General features: G+C 34.3%; 3 protein-coding genes across 7 annotated transcripts; 2 read left to right on the forward strand and 1 right to left on the reverse strand.

The window, feature by feature from the left end:
• Positions 1-397: 397 nt before the first annotated feature.
• Positions 398-6,024, forward strand: LOC123921776 (probable inactive receptor kinase At5g10020). The gene is made up of 4 exons (XM_045974448.1): positions 398-708; positions 1,616-2,533; positions 2,990-4,474; positions 4,869-6,024. Exons 2-4 carry the CDS (start codon positions 1,633-1,635, stop codon positions 5,459-5,461), a joined length of 2,979 nt encoding a protein of 992 aa, XP_045830404.1. The 5' UTR covers positions 398-708; positions 1,616-1,632; the 3' UTR covers positions 5,462-6,024.
• A 625-nt stretch (positions 6,025-6,649) lies between these two features.
• LOC123921777 (NDR1/HIN1-like protein 13) lies at positions 6,650-8,466 on the forward strand. The gene is made up of 2 exons (XM_045974449.1): positions 6,650-6,960; positions 7,579-8,466. The coding sequence occupies exon 2, from the start codon at positions 7,621-7,623 to the stop codon at positions 8,410-8,412; it is 792 nt and encodes a 263-aa protein (XP_045830405.1). The 5' UTR covers positions 6,650-6,960; positions 7,579-7,620; the 3' UTR covers positions 8,413-8,466.
• A 5,763-nt stretch (positions 8,467-14,229) lies between these two features.
• Positions 14,230-19,370, reverse strand: LOC123921778 (protein ALTERED PHOSPHATE STARVATION RESPONSE 1-like). 5 transcript variants are annotated; one of them, XM_045974452.1, is made up of 6 exons: positions 19,281-19,370; positions 17,164-18,265; positions 16,969-17,040; positions 16,419-16,633; positions 15,742-15,965; positions 14,230-15,465 (listed from the first exon to the last, which is right to left on the reverse strand). In XM_045974452.1, the coding sequence occupies exons 2-6, from the start codon at positions 18,194-18,196 to the stop codon at positions 14,718-14,720; spliced, it is 2,292 nt and encodes a 763-aa protein (XP_045830408.1). In that variant the 5' UTR covers positions 18,197-18,265; positions 19,281-19,370; the 3' UTR covers positions 14,230-14,717. The 5 variants fall into 5 exon arrangements, with proteins under 5 accessions (XP_045830408.1, XP_045830409.1, XP_045830407.1 ...); XM_045974453.1 differs by having other exon boundaries at positions 19,173-19,320; XM_045974451.1 differs by having other exon boundaries at positions 19,162-19,320.
• Between the last annotated feature and the right edge of the window lie 3,733 nt (positions 19,371-23,103).

The following is a 23,103-nucleotide window of genomic DNA, read 5'->3' on the forward strand; positions in this document are numbered from 1 at the left end:
GCGATAGTGAAAGGTTGTTAATAAATTTTCTTTAAGATGAATCGTTTGACAGAATTCGAGTTCGATAAATAATTCTTGACAAAATTTTAGAATTGCAAGAACTGGACAAGAGAAGAGAAAACAAATATAAAAATTGAAAAATGTATAAATATATTGTGTTTTACTCATCTTATTCGGTATAATTTTTTTTTCCTGTTTCATAAATAATCATTTTTATAATAATTTTTTTTTGGTTAATTATTTTTAAAATATTTTTTTTATTTACAATGAGATGAAGATCGAACTAGGGACCTATAAAGTACTGACTTATAATAATTTTTCTTTTACAAAAGGTTAAAATAAAAAATTTTGATCAGAAAAAACAAAATAACTTTTTGTCACTCTCAAAGTTGAATCCAAAGATACTATTATTTATTTTTTTTATAAAATAAAATAAAACAGCACCCAACCAAGTCACCTACCATATACTTCTCACTTATGGTCTGGTCTCCATCCACAGTACCCTTCTTCTTCTGTCACTCTTTTCAACTTCTACTACTTCTACTTCTAGCTCAACACTTTACCTTAATAGCTTCTTCAGATTCATTCCCTTAATAGCTTTATTTTTCTTACAGCAGAAACTTATTTAGGTTCTGTTGTCATATACTTGTATAGTATATATATCCTTCATTGTTCATCTTATCATTTATAATGCTTGTGAACTAAGAGGTAAGGTAACAATATGTGGTTATTTTTTTATTTTATTTTTCATTTTTTTGTTGTACTGTTATGATTTTCTAGTAAGATTTTAGTATAGTATATGTATATGGTTAGATTTCTTGTTTAATTTTCATTACAATTATTGTTAGTATTTAGTAATGAGCATAGTAAACTATGAATTTGGTTATTGCTAGTTCATATTAGTAAACATTTGAGTTTTATTTTATTTATTTATTTTTTCAATTTTTTTATTTTGAGATTTGTAAGTGTTGAAACAGAAATTGACATTTCTAGATGGCATTGATGACATTTTTGACCATTATATGTAATAATGTAAATGCACATTATTGTGCAATTAATGAGTCATGCAACCAAAGTACTAAACCAAAGATGGTTAGGTATAGTTCAATTCTTGGAATCTGGATTTGGACCTAACTCAATCCCTACAAAAATATGCTTAACACCCCCCCGACCCTCACGCTCAAGGATATTAGACATTTAGAGTGTGGCCTGAGTGGTCTAATAGAGGGTGGCCAACGAGTATTGGATAACTCTGATACCATCTTAGAATTTGGGTTGCATCTAACTCAACCCTTATAAAACAGCCTGTAAGGAGAGGATTGTCCACCATTTATAAGCACATTTATTAGGTCATGTCATATTTCATCGAATGTGAGACTTCTCAACACAAAGGGCTACATCGAATATAGCGAACCACCGTTCGAGTTTGAATCTATGTTAGGAAAGGCGTCACATTTAGTGTTTGATGACTTATTGTCCTTGAACAAGATTTCTTTAGGACGAGACCTATCGGTTAAAAAAATAAAATTCAATTCTAAAACTAATAATCGAACTTCAAATTCTAGTTGTACTCGTGGTATGTTCCTTGATTTGTTGTTGTTGATGTTTGGATTAGGAGCAAGTAGGAAAGGAATGCAGGCTATATGGTTGATGCTGTTGTTGGTGGCGAATATTGCATTGGGGAATTCAGATATTGATGCACTTCTTGAACTCAAGAAGGGTATTAAAAATGACCCTTTTGGATTAGTTCTTAATTCTTGGGATTCAAAGTCATTAGACTCTAATCAATGTCCACAAAACTGGTATGGAATATTATGCAGTGATGGCAATGTTTTATCTATCACTTTGGACAATGCTGGTTTGGTTGGAGAGTTTAATTTCCTTGCAATTAGTACCCTTACAATGCTTCACAACTTGTCGCTTGTAAATAACAACTTCACAGGAAGTATGTTACATATTAGTCCGATGAAATCAATTAAATATCTCGATTTGTCTCTCAACAAGTTCACCGGCTCACTTCCTCCTAGCTTCGTCGAATTGCGTAGTTTAGTGTATCTGAATCTTTCTTCAAATGAATTTAGTGGCACTATTCCGAACGTTTTTCACAAACTTGACCAGTTGAAGTATTTAGATTTTCACTGTAATAGCTTTTCGGGCGATATTATGCATATATTTTATCAGATGGGAAGTGTGTTACATGTTGACTTAAGCAATAATAGGTTTTCTGGTACACTTGATTTGGGACTTGGAGATGTTTCGTTTCTATCTTCAATTCAACATTTGAATGTTAGTCATAATTCCTTGGTTGGTGAACTATTTGCTCATGATGGTATGCCATACCTCGATAATTTAGAGATCTTTGATGCTAGTAATAATCAGCTAGTTGGTCATATACCGTCCTTCACATTTGTTGTATCATTAAGGATTCTTCGACTTGCATGCAATCAGTTGACAGGTTCTCTGCCAGAAACTTTGTTGAAGGAAAGTTCAATGGTGTTGTCTGAACTCGATCTTAGTCAAAACAAGCTTGAAGGTACCTTATTTCTGCGTAAATTGTCATCAAATTCGTTATTTCTTCAAATCTGCATTTCTCACACACACATGCACTACAGATTTGTATTGCCTGCAGTCCGCAATCCACGCTGGCAACACGTTGGTGGTCGTTGGATCGAGATCGGACAGTCCAGACTTCAAGCTCGGTGTTTTAGTTTTAAATAATAATCAAAATATGCATTGAAATATGGACTATCTGATTTCGATCCAACGACCATTGATATGATGACTGCATGAATGCCTGAGATTGTGACGGTAGGCAATCGAAATCTGTTTGAACATCTACAGATCTACTGCTAGTAATCCTTATATTCAACGTTACTTATTCATCGATTTTAGTCATTATTTGATATACGACATGAGTTAAAATTTATTCGATTATAGTTAGTTCATACTTACTTTTCTCTTACCTTATAACTTGAACTATTCTTTGCAGGTTTCATTGGAATTATTACCTCGATGACTCTCAGGAAGCTTAATATATCTTCAAACAAATTGTCAGGTCCATTACCTCTCAAGGTAGGTCACTGCACCATCATAGATTTGAGTAACAACGTGCTGTCAGGTAACATGTCAAGGATCAAGTATTGGGGGAACTATGTGGAAGTTATTCAGCTAAGTACTAACTTTTTGTCAGGAACTCTGCCGAATGAAACAACACAATTTTTAAGGTTAACTTCACTTAAGGTATCCAATAACTCATTGGATGGATTTCTGCCACCAGTTTTAGGAACATATCCGGCACTAAACGAGATTGATCTTAGTCTCAACCGGCTTTCTGGTTTCCTCCTACCAACCCTTTTCTTCTCGACCAAATTGACTGCTCTTAACCTCTCAAACAATGAGTTTTCTGGTCCAATTCCTTTTCAACTTCCAAATAATAATTCATTGGTTTCTGCTGAAAGTTTCAGTTTGACGTCGCTTGATCTTTCAAACAACAATTTGAGTGGAATTCTTTCTTCGAAAATTAAGGAGCTTCATAATTTGGCATATCTCAATTTATGTAACAACAAATTGGAAGGTACTATTCCTAATGATCTTCCGGATGAATTAAGAGGATTCAATGTGTCCTTTAATAATTTTTCTGGCACTGTACCTTATAACTTATTGAAGTTTCCCGAGTCAGCATTCCATCCAGGAAATACTATGCTGCTATATCCAAATTCTCAATTATCACCAACAGATACTTCAATCTTAGGTTTGAGGTCACATAAGAAACATTTTCCTAGGAGTGTCTGGATTACATGTTTGGTCACCGGCATTTTTGTGATTGCTATTATGGCTGCAATGATTTATTATAGGATTCATCAGAAAAAAGAAAGAACTTATAAACAAGATGCAACAACAAGTGACATCGTCCAAGAGAGTACTTCTCCATCAAACAGAAGAAATTTGGAATCATTACCGCCTTCTCAAAGTGATGATTCCGGAAACATTAATCCAACCTTAAAGAAGGCTAAAGATCCTGAATTAGTTAAGAACGAGGAAGGAACGTCTTCTCCAATGTCTATTTTATCGGCTTCGAATCCTTCGCCTTCTACAAGTCATCAGTTTGAGAATCCAAGCTCCTTAAAAGTATCGTCTCCGGATAAACTGGTTGGTGACTTGCATCTATTTGATGGATCGTTGATGCTAACTGCGGAAGAGCTTTCGTGCGCTCCAGCTGAAGTTATTGGTAGGAGTTGTCATGGAACTCTCTACAAAGCTACACTTGAGTCTGGTCATGTTTTGGCTGTTAAATGGTTAAGAGAAGGAATAACGAAAGGAAAAAAGGAGTTAGCGAGGGAAATTAAGAAACTTGGGACAATCAAGCATCCAAGCTTGGTTTCTCTTCTTGGTTGCTACTTAGGGCCTAAGGAGCATGAGAGACTGATTATATCAAATTACATGAATGCATATTCATTGGACATTTATCTCCATGGTAAGATTATTATTTCATATTCGATAGAAGCTTAGAACTTATTACTTCATGTCCATAAGCTGTTTTCATAAGCTATCTTGGAGAACTTATTATTAATAAGCTCTCCAGGATAGCTTATGAAAACAACTTATATGGAAACATTTCCTTTATTTTATTTTTCGCTATATGATAAGCACTTAATTAAGCTGTTTTTCCAAACAAGTCATTTATTAACACTTCTTTTGAGTTTTACAAGTTAGTTTGTTCAAAGATGTTGACGATACAACTGAGGAATCAATTATGTAAAAGTCCTAGAAGATTTTTTGTGAAATTATGATGAGCTAAATTTTAAGGCCTTATTAACTTGTATATTGGACATTTCAAATTCATGGATTATTTCAATTTTTTTCTACAGAGGCTGATAAAAGAAATCTCCATCCTTTGTCTGTTGATGAAAGGCTGAGGGTGGCTGTAGAAGTGGCGCGATGTTTACTTTATCTGCACACTGAGAAAGCCATACCTCATGGCAATCTTAAATCCACAAACATTCTAATAGAAACTCCCAACAGAAATGTCTTGCTCACTGACTACAGCCTACACCGAATACTCACCGCTGCTGGTACTTCCGAGCAAATTCTGAATGCCGGTGCACTTGGTTACCGACCTCCCGAGTTTGCTAGATCAACCAAACCATGCCCTTCCTTGAAAAGTGATGTATATGCATTCGGAGTTGTCTTGTTAGAGCTCATATCAGGAAGAAAATCTGGAGAAATTGTTTCCGGGATTTCTGGCGTGGTTGAACTTACGGAATGGGTGAGATTCTTAGCTGAACAAGGTCGCTCTAACCAATGCTTCGAAAAATCCCTCGTGGAAAATTACAACGGAGAAGGACCGTATATGATTCTTGATAACATGCTAAAAGTAGCTCTTAGATGCATCCTTCCAGCGTCTGAGAGACCTGATATGAAAACAGTCTTTGATGATCTTTCAACAATAAGAGAGAGTTGATGATCATAGTCTCAATAACTAGCATCATCATTGTTTATAATTGTTTTGGTTAGTTTTGAAGTATATTAAATTTTGTTCCATTGATGACAATTTCTCCATAGGCATTTTAACAAGTTTGAGGATAATAAATGAAATCCATTCTTTTCATCTCCTTTTGATGGGAACTGTGTTGTATTTACATTATTCTTGCATCTATGTAACACCGGTGTACTTGGTAGTTTTATACCGTTCAATAACTTTTTATCGGATACACATTTTACGACACTAATTGTTGGGATTTATGGTTTGTGTCATATAGATCGTTCGATTTGAGGTGTATCGAACGCTAATAGCCTGTTTGGAACTAAGTCCAAACGGCAATACGGCATCAAACACACATTTGGGCAGAAGCTTGGAATTCTAGCTTCACGAAATTCACATTCATGGCACATGGGGATGCGAGAAATGTGAGGCAAACACAAATCCAAACAAGTACCAAATATGAATATCTTTCTCAGTTGAGATTTGAATCTTAGTTCGCCATATTGTAAGAGTTTACCATCTTCCATTAGACTCAATTTCTATTAAAATTTGTGCATGATTTACGATTTTTTTTTTGGTTACATGTGCATGATTTACGATTTATAAATAATATTTAAATAATCTATTGAATACTTAAAAAACAAATCAATGAACTACATATAGAAAGAGTAATATAATATTAATATGTGATTGGTTTGTGTGGTGCAAGTTTTGAACACATTAAACAAGTAATCAAAAGTTAAAATCTTTGCCTTTTAACAATTTTTTTATTTATTAAGATTATAAACAAGTAATCAAATTTTTAACTAAAGTAAACAAGGTTAAAATATTTCCTAGTTCCTACCAATAACAAGATTATAAAAACATCCATAAACATTTTTTTAACTAAAAAACATCCATAATCATAAACAACTGTTAATTATCATTCACTATCTTTGTTTTTTGGTGCCACCATCATTCACTATCTTAGTATGAACTAGACTCTTTTTTTTTTGAATATTTTATTTGTTAAATTAATTAATAGTACTGCATTACAGGCTTTGGTATCACCAATTCAAAGGAAACAAAGCCGTGTATAGCAAATTTCCAACCAACTTGCTGACAAATGTATCAGCAATCAACATCTTATGTGATGTATTTAAAGGAAAAAGAATAATTAATCCAAATATTACATCCAAAAACTCTTTAATTTTCTGACTAATTCCCATTGCTTACTTGTTTTTTCTAACTTTGCCAGGTTGGAAATGATCACACATTTAATTGTACCTTATTTTAATTATTTGTTAGATATTATATGTTTATTAATTTATATTATAGTATCCTTCTTAGAACCAACATTACTCATTCCACAACTAATCCATATTATATGCTTATAAATACAAATTGTTCATTCTTCTCTATTCTCCTTCTCATATCATCATTCATATCAGTGATGCAGTAAAGGGTGGTCTTAAAATCTTGTCTTTGCTCCAATTCATGTAAGTTATTTTATTCATCTCTATAATTCTCATACTCTTGTGTTAACTTGATTCATTTTTGTCTTGCTTTGACATTTTCTATGAATTTTACACCAATATCAATATACTATTTAGGATGAAAATTATTTATACTAAGTCAAGTGTTAAACAAAATTGCATAACAATAGCAAAATTATAGTAGTAATCATATGAAATATAACCAAGTATAATCATTTGCATGAAAATAAACTTATATACCTAAAAAAAAATTATTAGTAACAATTTGAGCAAAATATACCTAAAAATAAATTCTATTAACACAAATTAAGGTTTATATTCCATAAAAAATAAATAATTAAGCTCATAGTTTTTTAATTAAGCTCATATATTAATCATTGGTGAGCCAAACCACCTATAATGCTTCTGTCGTGCAATGCAGTATTTGTTCACAATTTTTCCCTTTCTAATTTTTAATTATGTTGTTTTTTTTTTTACAATAATTTTTAATTAAGGTTATAAAATTAAGAATTATAAAATTGAAATAAACAATTAATATTTGAATTCCATAATCACCCTTATAAACCCATTTCATTTGCCTTTCAATTTCATTGACAATTTCTTTTGAATTTGAATTTGCAGATAATTACCCGCTTCTTAACTCGCCACACACTGACTCACCCAATGGCTGAACGAGTTCACCCACGCGATTCACCACCAGTCTCCGAAGAACACGCCGTCGTTAAACCTCAATCACCACCGTCTGAAAAGCCAGTTCCACCACCAGGAACCTACGTCATCAAAATCCCCAAAGATATAATCCACCGCGTCCCTCCACCAGAGAACGCTCGCCGTTACGAACAATACACTCGCAAGAGCCAGCGCCGGAACCGCCGTTGCTGCTGTTTTTGCTGGTTCATCGGAATAATCTTCATCCTCATCGTTCTCCTCGGTATCACCGCCGGAATTTTCTACCTCGTTTTCCGTCCTAAAGCACCGAACTACTCAATCGAAAACATCAACATCAGAGGAATAAACTTAACATCACCGTCGTCCACGGCGGCGATCTCGCCGGAGTTTGACGTCACTGTGAAATCCGATAACCCTAACAACAAAATCGGAATCAGTTATTTGAAAGATAGCTCTGCTGAAATTTTCTATAAAGACGTTAGGTTATGTAACGGCGTTTTGCCGGCGTTTTATCAACCGTCAAATAACGTGACGGTGTTTAAGACGGTGTTAAAAGGTAACGGTATAAAGATGAGAAGTGAGGATTTAAAAGCGATGGTAACGGCGCAGAGTAAACGGAAAGTGCCGTTAATGGTTAAGTTGAGAGCGCCTGTGAAAATAAAAGCGGGGTTGGTTAAAACGTGGAAGATTACCGTTAAAGTTGACTGTGATTTAACGGTGGATAGATTAATGGTGGATGCTAAGATTGTTACTAAGGATTGTAATTTTAGTGTGGATCTTTGGTGATTAAAATTATGAAATGAAATTCTTTTGAGATTATTACAAGATATAGGATGAATACATTGGTTTAGTTTAAATTTAGATAGGATAATATATTTTTTGTTACAATTGATTTTGTAATTTGATCTTTTGCTTGTTTTTTTTGTTTGTTTGTTTGTTATGTTTGAATTTTGCTTTTAATTGAACCGTTAATTTTCATTTATATTGAGGAATCAAGTTTTATTGTTTGTTGTCTCGTTTGAGGATTATTAACTTTCATAAGAGTATACTAGTCGGGGTTCATGTGGAGGAGTCTTGGTTAGTAGATGCGGCTTTTATGCTTAATTGTAAAATTGGCCACATCTTGTTCCTCTTTATTTTGACCTTTTGATTGGCGAAAATTTCGTCGCATGTCCTTTCGGTATCCTGTTGTTGATAAAATTCGGAAGAAACTCTCATGCTGGAAAAGTAAACATTTGTCAATGGGTGGTCGACTTGTTCTTCTAAAATATGTCTTGTCCTTGATCCCGATTTATTTTCTTTCCTTGTTTCGAGCTCTTACATGTATTGTTTATTCCACTGAATCCTTATGTAAGTCTTTTTAAGGGAGGGGGAGTGAGGAGGCGCACAAGATTCATCGGGATAAGGTGTGTCATGATAGGGAGAATAGTGGTTTTGGAGTGCGGAGGGTGAGTGAGTTTAATTTGGTGTTACTTGGAAAGTTGTGGTGGAGGATGATCTTAGAGAGGGAAGGTTTGTGTGGTTTAAGGTGTTAGGTGTGAAGTATGGGAAGGAGGACAAGTTTATTTTAGAAGGGGCAATAAGGCCTCAGTGTGGTGGGAGGATTTGGGTAGAGTTAGGGAAAGGAGAGGATTAATGCTCGTTGGGAGGTGATTTGAGGATAATATTATTAGACAGGTGGGGACGGGGAGAGTTCGTTGTTTTGGAAAGATAATTGGTTAAGGGAGATCCTTTGAGAAGCGATTTAGTAGACTTGTTGCATTATCTGAGCATAAGGAGGTGACAGTAAGAGAGATGAGGAGACAAGGTTTAGATGTAGGAGGGGGTAGATGGAGGTGGCGAATGTGTCTTTTTGTTGGAGGAGAAATTGGTGGAGGAATGTTGTCTTCTGTTGCTGAATGTTGTTTTACAGGTTAATGTGGTGGTGAAGTGGCGTTGAAATTTGGATTCTACAAACGGTTATTTAGTTGGTAGAGTCTATCATTGGCGGACTCATCAAATTCCAGCAGAATCTATAGCTAGTTCCTATCAAAGCTTATCTTTTTATGTGGCAGTTGTTCAGTAATTGATTGCCAACAAAAAATAATTTAATGAGACGTGAAATTATAAATGCAGATACACCATTGTGCATAGGTGGATGCGGTAAAATTGAAACCGCTAATCATTCATTTTTTAGATGTGTTTCTTTTTGTGCTATTTGGTATTAGTTAAAAAAAAAACTAAATATATTACTAATTACTCCATAAAAGAAGTAGATATTTTTTTGGCCACTTCTAACATGAAAGAGTGAGACAAGTGGTGCACGGTGCACCACTTGTCAATATCTCGATAACGGAAATAAATTTTATAAAATCTACCGTTGGATTGAAACTTTATATCATATAGATCATTCATATAAATTTTTTAGAAAAATTGAACATCATTTGATGTGTTATTGAGACCCACCAAAATTAACGGTATTCAGTAAAAATTCATAAACCGTTAATCTTGATGAGTCTCAATAACACATCAAATGATGTTCAATTTTTCTAAAAATTTATATGAATGATCTATATGATATAAACTTTCAATCCAACGGTGAATTTTATAAAATTTGCTTTCGTTATCAAGATATTGACAAGTGGTGCATTCTTTCATTTTAGAAAAAACCTATTTTTTTGGGTTACATAAAAGAAGTAGGTGTATGTATTAGTCAAATATTCAAAACGAATAACCGGAGAAAAAAGTCTACTGATCAAGTAGTTGGATACAATTCATACTGTAATTCACATGCAACCAAAAAAAAAAGTGTATGTTTAAAATTAATGCTGCGTAAAAAAAAAAGGGTTTAAAATTAAGTACAGATTTTATTGGAGGGTAGCTTATAAGTAGTAGATATAATTTGAACCTTGAGGTCATGACAATTGACAATGGTGAACTACTCAAACTTAATTAAGTTGTCTTGTCTAACTACTGTAAGACCAGGTACTAAAAGTCTAAAATACTACACTACTGTTATTCTTCAAAATAAAATACTCATTCAACCACGTACATGTACTGCAACTACATAAAAATTATGGGAAGTAATGTTTGAACATTAAATTGAAACGTGTATAAAGTGTAGTAGAAACGATAAAGAAGTCGAGAGATAGTAATAAATGTAAGTCACTAGGTTTGATCTAATGGTGAAAAATTTTGGTAGTATGTTGTAGCTCTTGGGTTCGATTCCCAACTCATTGTAAACCAAAAATGCTGTCGACGTATTATCAATTTTTTTGGGTCAAATATATTAGGAATCAAATAGCTGAGATACTTATAACTTCAACTAACTTATTGTTAGTATATTATCAATTGTTTTTTTGTTTTAGTAATCTAGTGGCCAAAAATTTTACCTTAAAAGGTGAATAAGTGGAGTGTTCGGAATTCGAACTTCGACTCCTGAATATATAATGTAATGTCCCTATGAGTTAAACCAGGGCCGGCCAACTGCAGGTGCAGAGTGTGCTGCAGCACAGGGCCACATAATTATAGGGGCCAAATTTTTTAAAACTTCATTAATATATTAATATTAATATATATGTATATGAGATACAATATACTATTTCAAGTTTAATCCACTATTGGCCTAGCATCCACTTCTTATATAGGCTTTAGCATCATTTAATTTTTCATACAGGCGATGTGGGACTAAGAATGCATATGATTTGGAAACTTTAGTCATTACTTGTTCACTTTTTTGCCTTCAACAAATGTCTATTATTCCTCAATCAACAATCAAAGTTATTCGTAAATTTAAGCAGAAATTTGTACATCATATTTCTCTTATACTTAAGTCGGTAGAAAACTTTTTTATATAATTTTTACAATTTAAATAGAGAATGAATTTTTTTAAAAAAACCATCTCTTTTTTAATAGGGGTCCATTTTTAATATTAGAGCAGGGTCTCCAATTTGATTGGACCGGCCCTGAGTTAAACTCATAAAGTCTACTGTATATTATCAATTTTTTAATGTTCAAATAACATAGACTTAACTACACATTTGGTCTTACGTTTATTTTGGTGTATTATTATTATTATTATTATTTTTATTATAATAGTAATTATATATTTCAAAAGTGATTATGCATGTATTGGTCAATTGCACGTTGTCTTTGTTTTCCTTGGGTCAAAGGCATGTTAATTTTATTTCCTAATGAATAGGAACCACTACTCAATGTTAATCTCTTTGTTGCCTTGATAATAGGAACTTTCAGTTTCCTTTAAAGCCACTTGAGAAATATTTGTAGAGCAATGGTGCGGATGACAGAAAAATATTATGGAGAACAAAATTCTCACTTATGGAGATTCTGAGTTTAACTTCAACCTGTTTTAAATTAATTCTTGTTAGTTCTGTTTTCTTGGATATAATTTATATCTGAGAAGAACCTGTTAAATCCTGGGGACAGTACGATCAGCATGCCTCAGGTATTATATCACGGTTTTGATATTTCGCAGGTCGTTCATGGTTTGTGATATCATGGTTGCAACTTCACGGTTGTTAACTTCAGATTACTATACTCACTAAAGATAAGTGTATGTGAACTCCATTTTATTTTATTCTCATCAACATATATAAATTTGATATTTATATGGATAGTTGTTTGTTATATTGATGTGATGCTAGGTCCAATTTTTACTACATATTTTAGGTTTCAATTTGTTCCTTTACATTTTCGCTGTTTGCATTAGTTGGCATAAGTAACCATACTTTTTAAACGGAAGAGACCAAATTAAAACCTACAATAAAGGTAACATAAGGGATCAAATATATAGTTAAACCAATAAAATATTTCAAAAAATATATACATGAATTTATTCAATGAGTCCAAACGCCCCCAAACATAACAACCATGAAAATTTCTCTTCCCCAAGACTCTATTTTTCCTCTTAAAAATATTTTTTTGCCTTTGCTAAAAAAGTTTGGAACATATTTTCCGAACTTTTTTTTGCAGTTGAAAATAATATTTTACACTAGAAAAAGTTCGAATTTTTTTTTGGAACTTTTTATGCATAAGTAAAAAAAATCTTTTCAGGAAAAAAAGAGTCTTGAAAGGGAGGGGAGGGGGTGTGGAAGAGAATTTTTCAAGAACCATAGCGCAAAAATTGACAGCAAACGGATTATGAACTGGACCAAGCCCAACGTTTATATGAGAAACTTTCCACACCTCCAATATTACATTAGATGTAAAATTTTAAAAAAATTTAAAAATTAACTTATCATATCGATTGTCTTATAAACACTAAACTACGATAGAATATATTACAATTATCATATTATGTCTTTTATTCTTACCACCAAACAATCCCAAAATTTTACTAGAGGATCTGCGTATAGGGACCGACGGCGACCGACGTAGTATGATCAAGATAAGTTTACCTACCTATGTGGATTAATCAATGTGAAATTTGGTCACCAGAACTTTTTGTCAAACTCTTGTAGAAGCTAACAAAAGAATGTTGCAATATGACTATGCTAAGGAGAAATGTGTCGCTTCAATTTTTTTTAATTAGTTATTATATTGAATGCATCAATAGTAGAAAAACCCAGGCTAATACCTAAAACAAGGAAACAGGAGGCTGAAGTAAAAAGAATGGAAAAATTCTTATAAAAATCAGACAAAGTCTCCCTCATTATGTACACCTAAAAGATTATCTTAATTTTTCTTGTTGCAATTAAATATGCACTAAGGGTCTGTTTGGTAAAAATAAGCTATAAGCTAGCTTATAGCTGATAAGCTAGCTGATAGCTGAAAAGCTAGCTTATAGCTGATAGCTGAAAAGCTAGCTTATTGAAATTAAAGTGTTTGGTAAAATTAGCTTTTAAAGTGGTTATTAAATATAAAATTACATAATTGATAGTGGGTAGTTTATTTTTTAGAGTGGGTAGTTATTAAATTAAAGGGTAAAAATGGAATAAAGTGTAAAAAGCTATAAGCTATAAGCTCAAATGCTACTTGAAATAGCATCTGAAAAAAAGCTATAAGCTAGTACAAAAAGCTTGTTACCAAACACCTCTAATTTTTTGAAACAAGCTTATAAGCTCATATAATAAGCTATAAGCTAGCTTATTTATGTTACCAAACAGAGCCTAAGATAAAGTTTACTTTGTCACGTTCAAAGAGCATTTCTTTATAGTCAATTATATGTCATCTAACATATGAGACACAATAAGGTTAATTGCTTATCTTGGGAGTTCATACTAGTTTTCTTTTTGTAATTTTTTTCATTTACTCCTTCATATCTTTTGGAGTTCATACTAGTCTAGAGTCAAGATGACTTATATGTAATGTAATACTAGAAGATGTAACCCAGTGGCATGGGTTGAGACACCGAATGAATATTAAGCGGACTTCGTGAATCATAATATGGTTTAGTCTTTGCTACTATATCGATGAAACATACTTTTGATATTTCGTTTTGCTTTTGATGCAAATAGCCAAGACTTTCACGATAGGATTATACGTTTTAACTTTGAAAAATGTTAAAGAGTGTCCTTAAGACATTGGTTAATAGAACAAATAAAATACAAAACCGATAATCATATACACAAAATAAGTGAAAAAAATTGACACAAGTAAAGAAAATCAAGAAGGAAAGAACAAGTTCCTTCCATAAACCTTTTGATTTGCTTACAAAATATGGCATTGTACAAGTTCTTCTTTGCACTCAAATTTCTTCGCCATTAGAGCCTAGTACTTACAGCTCTTACTCAAGATATGTAACCACCAATCCAGAACCTCTCCATAGAAATCTATCACCTCCCTTCTATTCTTATAAGTACTAAACTACTTCCTCCGATCCTTTTTATAAGAGACACTTCACCTTTCTAGATACATTGAATAATTAATGTATCTGACCTATAATATAAACCATATACATTAATTATTCGATGAATTTAGAAAGGTGAAGTGTCTCTTATAAAAAGAACCGAAGGGAGTAATAAGTATGAAAAATAAGCAATGACTTCATTATATTCTTTCATGTACAAATTTTTCATCCATTTTGTACTATTGTATGCTCCAAAACATTTCATGCAATTCTTCTCTTATTATTTGGATGTTTATTTAAAAGACTAAACAACTTGTGATTGTGACTTTGATTCCTCATCTTGAGATTCAGAATTATGGTAGTAACCATGTTGAGACTGAGAATTCGAATGACCATTTTGAGACGAAGAATTATACCGATGGTAGGTAATCTTAGCTTCCTGAATAGCTTGTTGAAGTTCGTTGTACATTTTGACAGACGAACCGGACAAACTGTTTAATTGACCAAGAAATCTAATCAAGCTTGCACGAAATCGATCAAAACCTGAAATCCAATCCTCGGATACGTCATCTCTTAATAAACCATCAGGTTCACCGCCGATATTAGAATCAGTTCCGTTTCCTTGGTTCTTGTCCTTATATGGTAAGAACCGGGCCGTATCAGATGCTAAGCTCTTAATAGAATCTACAACATCCTTGACAGGTAATGTACCGATCTTTTTCAACCAGACATCACAAGTGACATATATTGGAGGACCGTATTGTATAAGAAGTTCAGATTGTGGCCTTCTTTTTCTTTTGAATGATTTTTGTTGAAGAGGAACACATTTGTGAATCCAACCTTTTATCGCATCAAGATAGGATTTCTGAGCTTCAATCCACTTGGTGAAGCTTGATGATAGAAAGTGGAGCTCATTTTCAAGATAGGAAGTAATCTGCCTGCGTAATTCGGAATGCATGGTGATTCTAGCGTGGCTGTTGTTATATGATGCCGACATGATCTGAAACTGTAGCTTATGGCATTCATGCATCACTTCCCACATTCGATTTAACCTGCCATCAAAGCATAACAGAAACAGATGAATTACAAAAGCAAGAAGTTCCTATTAATCAATGCAAGTAAATTTACGAGTATATATGAACCAAATTCATTGAGCTAGCATTGAAAGATTGTTAGTAAGCACCAACGAATCACAATATAGAAAGCCAACATTCTTGTATAATCAATTGTTGAATTTAATTCAGCACCATAACTGGGAAAAATGTCATTTACATTATGTCAGCATGAAACAGAAACTCGGTAAAACAAGAAAAACTTATTAGTCATACCCTTCAATCAATTCCTCAAGTTGTGGCTGAAGCTCTCTATCTCGCAACTCCTCAATCCTCTTTGATATAGAGTCTATCCTGTGAATTGCAACTCTGATTCTTGAGTGCAGATCCTTGACTGCAGCGCGAGTTTTATCAATTGTGGAGGTCTTTTCTGCTTTTGATTCCAAGTTCCTTAAGATTTTACACTTCATGTCATATTCCTTTCTGACAATCTCACTAGCCTGTGCTTCACAGAAATGAACAATGATATTAGCAAACAGACAAAGAAATTCCAATGTTCTATGACATGTATAGCTATGTCTTTAAAATACTAAGGCCTGTTTGGATAAAAAACTTAGGCGCTTAATAGAATAAGTGCTTATCATAAAAGTGCCTGTGTATAAGCTATTTCTATAAAAAAGATAAAATAAATTCAATTTGTTTCCATATAAAGCTATAAGTTGTTTTCATGGAGAGGTTATGGACATGTCATGAATTGTTTCCATAAACTCTCTCAAACAGTCACACAAGTGCTTATATTAATTGATAAGTTCAAATAGGTCAATCCAAACATGCCCTTAATTTTCAACAGAATGTTCAGCTTTAGGGATTACTACAAAACCCAAAATAATAGAGTACTTCTTCAACATACTATACAGATAACACATAAAATATGTAAAGGTTGATGCATGTACCTTCACTTCATCATAGAGCTTTCTTTCCCAAGCATGTAACCTATCCAAGGTTGATACATGGCTTCCAGAGTTCATACACGAATTACCAAAGAGATTATTTGTGTGATCCTCAAAATTTTCTCTTGAGTTTGCATCCAAAGGATTTTTAGACGAGGAGGATTGAGAAGATGGTGTCGTATGCCACGTTAAGTACTTAGCCGAGTTTTGAGCAGGCTCTAGAAAGTTGTAAAAATAATAATTAGATATTGAATTCCAAAAGCAGATTTAAACAAACAGGAACGAGAGTATTTAAATTACAATAAAGATAGAAAACATTTCTTGTATAATGGAAAGGAACAACATTGCAGGTCTAATAGTCGTGTTCTAAACAATTTATTTAAGCTCGAATGATACGTTTCTATTAGAAATTACATTCGAAGCCTTCTTCCATTTTACCTCTCCTACTTGAATCCTACGGCTTTTAGAGCAAAAAAGAAGTTGGTTCAACAGAAAAGGTTAGCAATGTCTATGGAACCTGAAAGATCTATAGTTAACAAGACTCAGAAATTACCTTCTGGAACTTGACTTGGGTCTTCGCCACACGAGAAACATGCCTTAAAAAACAAGGATGCCAAAGAACCATCTGTCACAGAAATAACAATTTGTCATCGAAAGTTTCATCATTGTATCCTATTTACATATAAATAAGAACTGCTAATATTACTAACAAAGAGATATATAGAAAGAAGAGAGCCAGAAAGATTACTTTCTTTTCCTTGGAATAGCGGTCGAAAGTGAAATTTATTTGCTTCAAGCATCCTCGGAACCTCCTTACCAGAATCCGAAGCTCTATCAAAGAGTTGCTCAATATCCTTCATACTTGCAAAGAAATTCTTAGGAGTAACTTTATTTTCACTGTGATTCTCTTTCTCCACTGGTTTATTCGCTTCGGGTGGAACCAAAGCTACCGTAGGTACTTTCTTTGATGGAGATAAATACGGAGAGTTTCCCTTCTCGCCATTTACCAACTCAACTTCAGAAGCTGAATCACCTTTCATAGGTAAAACATTTGTTAGAACATGGCTATTAGCTCTATTTAGATTTTCAAATCTTTGGACTAGAGTTTCTGCGGTAGGCTCTTCATCAAATTCATCGTCAGATTCCCGCGAGTCACAAGAAGAAACCTTCTCTTCATCATCTTCCAACTCAGGAATTCCTTCCTCAGGCGTGCCCTTCGCTTCTTGAAAAGAAAATTGATGATCAACAGGATTAAAAATACCGAAGTAATCCCATTGTGGAGTTCCATCCGGAACAGAAGATTCTCCAAATTCTTCTGTTTCAGACATTCTACTTCCATTTTGTGCAACATCTGATGATGTTACCGTCGCTATAACAGGTACAGGTGGTTTTTCTTCAACTTTTTTAGACGAAAAACCGCTAAGTCTCATATGATTTGCATGGAACTTACTAGAACTAGGAGGAGAGGGAGTTGGATAGAAGTTTTGTGTTTCAGCTGCATCAGTACGCTGTGACATAGATGGCGAAGAATGCAACATTGCCTTATCAGTTAAAGCAAGTGCTTGTGGTGTTGCATTATTGTATAAGGAAGAGTCACTGTGAGGTTCAGGTTCTGTGAATTTCCTAAGAGCTGTTCCTACAATTTTAAGTGAATGGACATACGAAATATGTGCAGCTGCTAGTGAGCAACGACCGTCAAGCGCTTGCCTAACAAATTTCTTCCGTTCGCGGCACAGCTGCAGCGCCTTATCATCTTCCGCTTTGGAGCTTGTAGCTCCCATTATCCCAAATCTAGTTTATCTTTTTTGCCTTTCCCCTTTATAGAAGAAATCCTAGACCTTGATTTCTATCTGTGTATTAGAAATCAAGAAATGAGATTAGTAACTGCGCTAAACGACAATGAATACTTAGTACCTATAACATTGCTATAAAAAAAAAGATAAAACAATAAATGAACTATATACACTTACTAAACATAACAAACATTACAAGCCTAGTAACAATTGGTACCAAAAAATACAGATCAGAACTTCATAAGTGTCATTTTTTTCTTCATATCCACAGAAACAAGATTCTTTTAATCACATTTTATAAATTGTTCCTGAGAACCCAAGTTTGATTCCTGGAAGGAACAATTCTTGGCCAGACTTACTTTACCTCCCGGCCGAACTCCAGATTACTAAAGCCCTTCCCTGGGTGGGAACCGGAGGGTTAACACAAAAAAGAAAAACACTAACATAAAGTCTAAAACACTAATGAAATGTCACAAGTTCACAGTCAATTTTCATATGGAATTAAAAGCAAATGCAAAATACATCTAAGGAACATGATGAAGAAAACAATGTAACTATGTAAGTGAAATCATTATACAGCAGCAAACAATTACAAACAGTACCAGAAATTGCTGAAGTAACTACTGTAAACAAATCTCAGAACTTCAAAACAATCAAATTAGGTAACTGAAGCATGAAAGTGAAACACTGTTCAAAACCCAGTGTTTTTAGAGATGCAGAAAAAGGAATGAAATTTAACATAAAAGAGGAAACTTTCAAGTAAAAGAAAGATAACCCAACATCAAAAAACAATTTTTTTATATAAAAAGTAGTTAAATTTTAACTTATTAGAAAGAAAGAAAAAAAAGCTAGATCAAATCCAACCCAAAAAAACAAAGGGTAATACAGAAAAAGCAAAAAAGACAGTGAAGCAAGAAAAAAAAGAGAAAAAGTATGAAATTTTTGGTGGGTACCGAGTGTGCACATTGAGAACTTGGATTTCAGAGAAGACCCATGTAAGAGAATGATTGACAGAGATTGGATTTGGAGAATTTATCAGAGAGATGAGAGAGAAGAATCTGTTAACACTCACCATTGTTGGCTTGGCTGGCTGGATACTACCATGCAAAAGAAAACATAGGAAGACATAAGACAGACAGACATCTCTCATTGTGGTTTGTGGGGTCTGTTTCCACGTGGGATAAGCTTTTGATGATAGTGGAGCGTTGAGCCACGCGTTTGGTGGATTCATAATAGAAGTTGAAGTCAAAAGTAAATGATGTAGTAGTACTACTAAGACCATGTACAATGGTTATCAACTCTCAACACCACTTTTTCGGTTCTCAACACTCCACATCATTTTCTCTTTCTTCCACCTAATCATTCAACACACATTCAACTTTTATCCTCTCCAATAGTTTTTTCATTCAACACTCTACCCCACCACTTTCTCTACCCCACCACTTTTTATTTCATATTCTTATTTAAATTTAAATTTATATTTTTATGATTAAATAAAATTACAATTATCGATTAAAATTAAATTAAAATAATTAACACTTAGCGATTTATTTTTTAGTTTTTTGTAATAAAAACAAAATTTATTTAAATAATTTAGACGATACAAATCATCTTAATTTAAAATACAACACACAAGTAACGTAATTAGTGCGCTACAAATAATTTAAAATGCAACACACAAGCAACATAATTAGTACGATACAAATAATTTAAAATGCAATACACAAGCAACGTAATAATTTTGGTTGTTGAAATGATTATTGGGATCCATTTCACAAAAAAAAAAGACTAATATTTTAAGATTAACACTAATAGAAAGATAATAATAAGATTAATATAGTGAAAAAATCGATTTTTTTCCTGTGTCCAAATCAAATGAACCAAATCTCTATTTATAGACAAAAAAAAATCATGAATTTTGGTGAAAAAATAAAAAATAAAAAATTAATTTGCAACGAAATAATTGAGTTCAAAATATTAAATGGATAAAAATCCAAGCAACCAATCACACTCAGCCACGTGGCTGAATCTAATCAAATAACACTCTCTCTCAGCTGCCGTGTGGCCCCCTTGTTGATGTTCAACTGTGTTGAAATAATTCATCACCTCTCCCCTCCAACTCACCTTCAACACTACATTCAACACATCATTGCACATATTTTATGTGTTGAACTCATTTTCAACAGACCCATTGCACTTGGTCTAAGGATCAGTATGTACTACACTAATAAATTACACATTTACACGCCGTAGTACATCTCAGCCATTCATTTTAGATCGATCGGTTTTGATTACTTCTTAATAAAATCAGGAAAAATCAATCTTAATCATTAATATTATATCGGACGGTCCTAATTAAAAACAACGTGAAAACAACGAGAATATCTACAACAGGATATCCAATTCCTTTCTACCATCGTTGAGAATCGGATCCTCTCTGGCCACTAAATGATACTGTTTGATCTCAGCATTTAATTGTGTCCTTCCTCTCTTGGGGAGCTAAGAGAAACAATGAGATCAATGTTCCAAGACAACAACAGAGGGAGATGCCACATCTCCATCGAAATCCTTAAAACATTAGGTTAATGAGTCACCTCTTTTATAAATCCAACATTCTTTTCATACATAGTCGATGTGAGACATAATCACTCACACTTGAAATCCAACATCCCCCCTAGTGTGAATTGTCACATCCTATAGTTGATCCAAACCAGAATCCTCTCCCCCATCAAGGCGAACCACGACTCTGATACCACTTGTTAGATGTTGAAGTATGCCTTGAAATCTCGGTTACAAGAAGTCGGAGTTTTTCAAGTTTTGGAGCTGTAGGCTCATGGGCGCAGGGTGAGCCGATGAGCAGGACCTCACTTCCTGCTGCACCAGGCGCAGACCCATGGGCGCGCGGCGTGCCTATGAACACAGATTCAGTTTTGCTGATTTTTTGAAGAAAAAAAAATCTTTTTCTTGGAGAACACTCTCACTTGGATTTGTTTTATTTTAAAACAAATTTGTTACTAATTTTTAGGCATATATTTTTCTATAAATAGGGAGTGCTTTATTCATAGAAAAATTGAGAGAGAAAGGGAGCAATAATGTAGGGAATCAATTAGGATTTGCCGCCGACACAAGGCTAGGGTTTTAGAGAGAAACAAGAGGGGTTGTCTCTTAGTATAACTCTAGGGTTGGACAAAGGGGATTGATTACACCTTGGGAAACACTTATCAAATTGAATCTCTTGGTCACATGAAGAGATTCGGGTTTTGGGTAGAATTAGGATTAATTCTTATAACCCAATTGAGAATTTCCTTGTAAAGTTACTCTTTGATATAGTGGAACAGAGGGGCTGCTCTCTCTCCCAGACTAGGTCATTATTGGACCGAACTAGGTAAACAAACATTGTGTTCTTTCTTCTCCTTTATCTTCTTTATCAGTGTCGTTATTATTATTGCTTATTCCGCTTAATTATTGGTTGTCGTTCTATTGCTTCACAACAAATGGCACCCACCATAGGGCAATCAGAACAATTTTGAAGCGAGCGCCATAGGTTATAAGTCGAATATTGAGGGACTTTCTGAAAGCAATTTGGAATTGTGGAAAGTGAAGATGAAAGTAATTTTAATGTTCGAGATGATGGATAAAACATGGAGTGTTGTTATCCAGTGCTTCGAAGATAAAAAGTTAATGGAGATTGCGAAGAAGTTCGGCCTGGAGAGGCGGTGGTAATAATACTCGACATCAACGTGGAGAGGCAGTGCTAAGAATACTCGGGTTACTTCTGAAACAACAACTTTATTATGAGGATGTGGAAGTGCTAGTGGAAGTTGGGAATCGGTGGAGTGTTGAGTCATGGACGTTGGATGCTCCTATCACACGTGGTTAAAGAATGAATACTTTGAGACTCTAGAGTTAGTTGAAGGTGGAGTTGTTCATCTTGAAAACGGGAAAGCTTAAGGTTCAAGGTATGGGTTTAGTTTGTCTTCTGAAGTTTGATAATCGCGAGTTTCTTTACACGATGTGAGGTATGTTCCTGAACTTAGATGCAAAGATAGTTGGTCATGCATCTATAACTAGTGGTGATTCCCATAATGTGGTTGAGTTGTGGGGCTTCGGGTGGACCTGTTAGTGACATGAGTTTAGTTGGACTAGTGAACAAGGTTTACTAGATGTTGAACTAAACTGGAATTGTTGGAGACTAACAATAGCTTGAAGTATGTTTTAGAGGAGTTAGAGAGATCTTGCATGTTACAAGGTGTAGATCATGGTGGGTATACTTTGGTCGAAACTCAGTTTGAGATGGAGTCTTTCAATAGTGGTAGACAGTCAACATTAGCTCTTGGCTATCTAATCGGAGATAAGGAGGAGGGTGATATTGTTGAACCAAAAGGGGATGACCATGGAGACCTGTGGGTTATGTTTCAATTGTGGCTGAAGAAGTGCAAGACCTTGAGAGGATCTTCAGGGAGGCAATTGAAAGCAACAGTGATCAGACTTGGTAACTTGTGAGACTGCTGGAACCGCCTAAAATTTCAAGGTTGGTTTGAAGTTCAAGAGGACAGAAGGCATTCCGAGGGTCGAAGGGCGGTGAAGCTTGTTGAGCTATCTAAAATGCCGATGATAGTGGGGAACAAGCGTTTCTTCAGGGAGGTACAAACTTGATCACTCCGAAGTCTGAAGAGGGTGCGATGAATATTGTGGGTGCTACCAAACATCCTATGGTAGTGGGAGACAAGATCTTCATGAGTGCGGAAGGCATTCCGAGGGATGAAGGGGATGTACAGCTTGTGGGAAGCAAGTGGAGGATGGTGCATAGGTCAAGGTTCAAGTGGGACTTAGACTTGGTCAATGTTCTTGAATGAGAGAGTTCAAGGAGGATGAAGAGCAGCACGGTGGTTGAT

Source organism: Trifolium pratense, linkage group LG4 (genome assembly GCF_020283565.1).
Source record: "Trifolium pratense cultivar HEN17-A07 linkage group LG4, ARS_RC_1.1, whole genome shotgun sequence".
Lineage (NCBI taxonomy): Eukaryota > Viridiplantae > Streptophyta > Magnoliopsida > Fabales > Fabaceae > Trifolium > Trifolium pratense.

Coding starts and splice junctions, on each gene's coding strand:
- LOC123921778 (XM_045974452.1), bottom strand. CDS start 18,196: ATGGGAGCTACAAGCTCCAAAGCGGAAGATGATAAGGCGCTGCAGCTG. Junction 17,041..17,163: donor GCTATTCCAAGGAAAAGAAA/GTAATCTTTCTG, acceptor TTTCTGTGACAG/ATGGTTCTTTGGCATCCTTG. Junction 15,466..15,741: donor CTTGAGGAATTGATTGAAGG/GTATGACTAATA, acceptor CTTTGATGGCAG/GTTAAATCGAATGTGGGAAG.
- LOC123921777 (XM_045974449.1), top strand. CDS start 7,621: ATGGCTGAACGAGTTCACCCACGCGATTCACCACCAGTCTCCGAAGAA.
- LOC123921776 (XM_045974448.1), top strand. CDS start 1,633: ATGCAGGCTATATGGTTGATGCTGTTGTTGGTGGCGAATATTGCATTG. Junction 2,534..2,989: donor TAGTCAAAACAAGCTTGAAG/GTACCTTATTTC, acceptor TATTCTTTGCAG/GTTTCATTGGAATTATTACC. Junction 4,475..4,868: donor ATTGGACATTTATCTCCATG/GTAAGATTATTA, acceptor TTTTTTCTACAG/AGGCTGATAAAAGAAATCTC.